Source organism: Bufo bufo, chromosome 3, assembly GCF_905171765.1.
Source record: "Bufo bufo chromosome 3, aBufBuf1.1, whole genome shotgun sequence".
NCBI lineage: Eukaryota > Metazoa > Chordata > Amphibia > Anura > Bufonidae > Bufo > Bufo bufo.
Window position 1 is genome coordinate 613,692,335 of NC_053391.1, and position 5,650 is coordinate 613,697,984.

Consider the following 5,650-nt stretch of genomic DNA (forward strand, 5'->3'; position numbering starts at 1 on the left):
TAACGTAAAATGTATGGGCTTTGCAGGGATCTTTGCAAACTTGCGGCAAATATCGCAAGACTTACTTCGTCTTGCGTCTATGACGTGACACTTGGTTTATTTGCATAAATTACAGTGTCAAAATCCGAAGCTGAACTCGGCTTCATTAATGAGACAGGAAGCCACGTTCAGCTTTGGATTTTCACATTGTAATTTATGCGAATAAACCAAGTGTCACGTCATAGACACGAGACAAAGCACGTCTTGCAATAATTGCTGTAAATTTGCAAGTATCTACACAAGGCCCAGGGGTGGATTGGCCATAGACCCTACAGGGAAATCTCCCGGTGGGCGGATGCCTAGGAAGGCCACCCCAGCCCTCCTCACGGCTGCCAGCCAGGTTCATAAGGATCTGATTCTCTCCTGCGCTATATTGTTAACGTAGTTTACAAATGAATTGGGTTTGGATACAGGAAACCAAACCCGATTTGCTCAACACTATTGATGACCTGAGGATAGGTCATCAATATCTTTTCCAGGATAATCCCTTTAAATAATAATAAAAAACCATTGTGTAAAATACTCTTTCCTTCTAACATTCTGGAGCACCGGTTCAGCCATTTCTGTATTGCTCATAGACTTTGTACCTGCACCTTTAGGAGTAGAGACCAGATGCCTCAGAATAGAGGGAAATGCCATGAACGTCTGTACGTGTAAAACACCTCCACAACATAGGCAAGAAATATGGACAAATACACAACAAGTAAATGTTATAAATCATTTCTAGAATTGTTACAATTTATATTTACAGGCAAAATGTGCCACATGCTCCAGAAACATCATGACGTAAGATTTTAACACTTTCGAAAGGAGAAAAATTTGTTCTACAGACAGCTCCCAATAAACAGACGCTTCTTCCACTATTTGCACAGCAACATGTGATGCATAAAAATACACCTGGCGAATAGAGATGTCACATGTCTTTAAGAAATCGTTAAGAGGCCATGAACAAAAAGCCACCGATAGTCCAACGAGGAGGAGACACACTGCAGCTACCACCCGGCGGGAGAATGAGGGTTTTGGTTGTTGTCGTTCTGGTTTTGCGGGGGCTTCCTGAGGCAAGCACAGTTTATCCACATCGCCTAGTTTTATATTATCCCACATGTCAGTGTCAAAATTTTTCATGTAAGACAAGACGGTCACATCCGAAGCTGATGGCAAAGGAGCCTTGAGAAAGTCAACTTTTTCTCTAAATTCCTCTATCTGCTGGAGGAATACCATTGGATCAGAGATGTCCTTAAAAGCTTTGGCAATGACACAAGCCCTTTTCTGCTCGTTGATAATGGTGTTGAGCTTATTGATTTCAGGGTCATACGCCTGCAGGACTTCAAGCCTCATGGTCTCAAAGTCTGAGAGGATTTCGTTTTTTTTCTGTTCCAGCAAACCCTGTAACTTTTTAAAATAATCCTTGACTCTATCCGAGTTGGTCGTCAACAAATGGAGGGTATTTTTCTTGTTTGTCTCCAGGGTTTCCAGGCGAGGAGTCATATCTTTACCCTGAATTTCCTCCAAAGTCCGAAAAAGGGAGTCAAAAGAACTTTTCTCCTGCTTGTAGGCCTCATCGATAGAGGAGAAGATGTGTTCTTTGTGTTTGCCATTAGTGGCACAAAACCCACAGATCAACTTCAGGTCTGTAGAGCAAAAGATGTTGAGGGGTTGACCCGCGTGCACCTTACACACCAGTGTCTTTGGAGTCGCCTTCATCTTACTGTACTTCTCCACAATTCCTTTCAATAAATAATTCACTTGAGGACTATTCACACCCATCGTGGAGATTTCTTTACGACATGTTGGACATTTGAAAACTGGTCTCCATATCTGTCTGGAATTCCCATCGAGCACACCGTCCAGGCACTTTTTACAGAAATTATGTGCACAAGGTAAAACCCGAGGATCATCATAAAGGCTGCAGCAGACGGGGCATGTCAGCTCTTCTTCCAGTACCTCCATCACATCTTGAAGGAAAGATAAATTGAAAAAAGAAAAAAAAAAAAGGGTCAGCAATAATACTTTGAGTCACTGTACTTTCACACAATTTCATTTAATAGAGAATGGTGTAAAAAGCTAATTTCTAAATCACTTCATGTAAAAAATCTGCCTGCATCCAGCAGAGAGAAGCTGTGAAGTCATGGACACTAGGGGTCTCACTTCCACCTAACTTGCAGTCCACTGTCTGTTGTCTGGCAAGATCCGTCAGTGGTAACAGAGACGCAGAAGACGGCTGAGGGGAAGTGTGGACCCGCACCTATACTGACAACGGAGCAGGGAAGGTGGTGGCCGGAGGACCCCGGCCACCGCCATGCATTCTCCCCATAGAGGTGAATGGGAGCACACCGCGCCTGCAAGGCCATCACTCCCATTCATTTCTATGGCGCCGACGGAAACAGCCAAGCCAGCGCTCAACTATTTTCGGCAGCCCTGTAGAAATTAATAGAGTGCGCAGTTCTCCACAACTTTAAGGAATCCGTTCTAGGTGGGATCCGCACCTATCAGACAAAGGGGGGATATCCTAGCGATATGCCCCCATTATCTGAAATGGGAATACCCCTTTAAAGGAGCGCCGATCAGCACTCGTTTGGGGCTCTAATTGTCCCATGGTAAGGACCCTAAGAAAAGTTCCTCATAATTCCTTTATAGACAGACATCTTCAAAATGGCCTTGTTGGGGGATCAGGATGACGCCTGCTTCTGCAGCTTCCCTCGAAGATAACATCTGTTCACCACAGCAATCTGTTAGAGAAGAGGACGCCCCGCGTGAACATAATATGTGACACCCATACTCCATGGTACTGCTAATTACTTTGATATGGGTACCTACCTTCAGTAACCCGTCGGTGCATTAGTTACATGGAGATAGTGACAACCACGTCACAGTGCCCCTAGTACTACTGCGTCCTTACCCAAAACCCAGGCATTTTTCTTGGAATCAGTGATACCATTTACTTCAGTTCCCTTCAACTGGAAAAAGAAAGGCTGGGGGGATAACTATTAGATCGGTGGGGGGGGGCTGACCACTGGGACCCCAGCAGGTCGAGCATGCCTACTGCCGCTCCATGCATCTCTATAAGGCTTCGTTCACATCACCGTTCAGCCTTTCCTAAATGGAGCAGGAGAACAGAGAAGGCACATAACTGAGCCTACGGACCCCATAGACTATAATGGGGTCCATTATGTTTCCGCTCAGAAGATGATTTTGGAGCGGAGACAAAAGTCCTGCATGCACAACTTTTGTCGCCGCTCCAAAATCATCTTCTGAGCGGAAACATAACGGACCCCATTATAGTCTATGGGGTCCGTAGGCTCAGTTATGTGCCTTCTCTGTTCTCCTGCTCCATTTAGGAAAGGCTGAACGGTGATGTGAACGAAGCCTTATAGAGATGCATGGAGCGGCAGTAGGCATGCATTTATTTTAAGTGGCCCTGCGAGGTATGGGGCCCCCATTCTTGTAACCGCAATCTAATAGTTATCTCCTATACTGAGGATAACCTGAGATAACCGGAATACCCCTTTCATATTGCAGATGAGAGAACTGCAGTAAATCCTGTATCGCCAATTCCAAACCAAAAAAAAATCATCATTCGAAGTGAGAAATGTAGAAATTCATGACTTGTGTCCACAAAATAAACCGGCTTCACTCAACTGACGGAGGGAGTGGCCCCCGAATTACTGATTGTAGGATTCTTACCGTAGGGAATGGTGCAGCAGATTACATTATGCTAAGCAGCAGAAAACACATATCCAGATGTCAAACGTAAGCCAAGGGGATGCTCTTCTGGCATTCATTTAGCCCATAAAGGGGTATTCCGGCTGGAATAGGGGATAACTATTAGACCGGTTGAGGTCTTACCGCTGGAACCCCCATCGATCACGAGAACAGAGGCCCCCTCCGAAATGAACAATGGCTGGTCGGACATGTGCATGGCCGCGCCATTCATTTCTATTGGAATTCCGGAGATAGCCGAGTACAGCGCTCACCTACCTTCGGGATTCCCATAGAAATGAATGGAGTGGAGGCACTCATTTCCGACTAGCCACGGTTCATTTCAGGGGGGCTGTGATCGGTGAGGGTCCCAGCAGTAGGACCACCATCTCCTATCAATTATTACATAAGGAATGCAAGTAGTTACTAGAATAGACGTGTCAGGAGATGTAGAAATGAGTGAGCACTGGTTGCTATGGGCAACAAGGGCAGGTCTTTTCCTAGCTCCACCATATACATGCATGCTCAGCCGAGTGTACCTGTTGTTTTGAATCAGGAGAGGGGAGTAAGCTGCTGCAGCTATAAGCATTGTCCTTGGGAATAAGGGATTGGGCACGTTGAACTCCCAATATGCCCAATCCTTTTTTTCTCCCTGCTGGTAGACAGGTACTCTTTAAGGGCTCATGCACTCCGTTTGCCGGCCGTTCCATGCATTGGGGACGGGCAACATCTGTGCGGTTTCCGTGGGCCCGTATATTGCGGACCTGCTGTTTGTGGGCCTGAGCCCTAGGGTGTATGTGTTCCAATTCTTCTCATGACGGCAGGGAGAAAAAAAAGGATCGCTTATCCAATGCTTGCCAAGGGCAGTGCTTATAGCTGTAGCAGCAGGCACACTGGGCTGAGCATGCATGTATATAGCCAGGAAAAGACTCGCCATTGTTGCCCACAGCAACCAGTGCTCATTCATTTCTACCTCTGCTGTGGTAAAATGAAAGCTGCTCTGTGATTGGTTGCTATGGACAACACAGACTTGATAAATGAGGCCCCTGCGACCTGTCAGAGGCAGTGCGCTCCGGCTGCAGACGTTAGGGCCACAGCTCCGGTGTCACCAGCGCCATGTATCTGTACACAACGATGCGATACCCCGCACGTCTTACCCTATATCGCCCGCCGTGAGCCCCGGTCTCCGCGGCTACCAGGCATCGCAGGCTCAGTCCGCCGCCGCCGCCGCGCTTCTTGTCGGGCAGTTGAGGACGGTGAAAGCGGGAGGGCAGGTCCACTCCTCCCTGGCGCCCGGAGCCTCCTACCTCACAGCTGCCGGGGCACTGCTGCTCCTCAGCGTGGGGACCGCTGTGCCCAGCCTGTCATCAGCCGCTGCCCGCCCCGCCCGCTGCTATGGCGCCAGGGACATGTGACTTCACAAAGATGTGAGTGACGGCGGCAGCAGCAGCAGCATCATGGCGGCATTGTCCCAGCCACTGGATTAGGTGCACACACCCAGCACTGTCATACCCCGCCACACCTGACAGCACAGCACATCTAATCGGTATAAGGAGAGGATTACAACTCCCAGCATGTGTAGGCTGATATAATGTGCTAGCAGAGCTCTTTACAGGGAGGAGGCATGAGAGGACTACAACTCCCAGCATGTCCAGGCTGTTATTATGTGATCTTGGAGGACGATTCAGAGAGGCAATATAAGAGGAGAGGACTACAACTCCCAGCATGCCCAGGCTGTTATGGGATATCAGAGAGGCAGTATAAGAGGAGAGGACTACAACTCCCAACATGTCCAGGCTGTTATTATGTGATCTTGGAGGACGATTCAGAGAGGCAATATAAGAGGAGAGGACTACAACTCCCAGCATGCCCAGGCTGTTATGGGATATTAGAGAGGCAATATAAGAGGAGA

At 47.7% G+C, this 5,650-nt stretch overlaps 1 protein-coding gene across 2 annotated transcripts; it reads right to left on the reverse strand.

Annotated features, from left to right (window-relative positions):
• Positions 1–765: 765 nt before the first annotated feature.
• TRIM13 (tripartite motif containing 13) lies at positions 766–5,176 on the reverse strand. 2 transcript variants are annotated; one of them, XM_040426033.1, is made up of 3 exons: positions 4,896–5,176; positions 3,724–3,845; positions 766–1,994 (listed from the first exon to the last, which is right to left on the reverse strand). In XM_040426033.1, exon 3 carries the CDS (start codon positions 1,987–1,989, stop codon positions 772–774), a length of 1,218 nt encoding a protein of 405 aa, XP_040281967.1. In that variant the 5' UTR covers positions 1,990–1,994; positions 3,724–3,845; positions 4,896–5,176; the 3' UTR covers positions 766–771. The 2 variants fall into 2 exon arrangements, with proteins under 2 accessions (XP_040281967.1, XP_040281966.1); XM_040426032.1 differs by lacking the exon at positions 3,724–3,845 and having other exon boundaries at positions 4,896–5,175.
• Between the last annotated feature and the right edge of the window lie 474 nt (positions 5,177–5,650).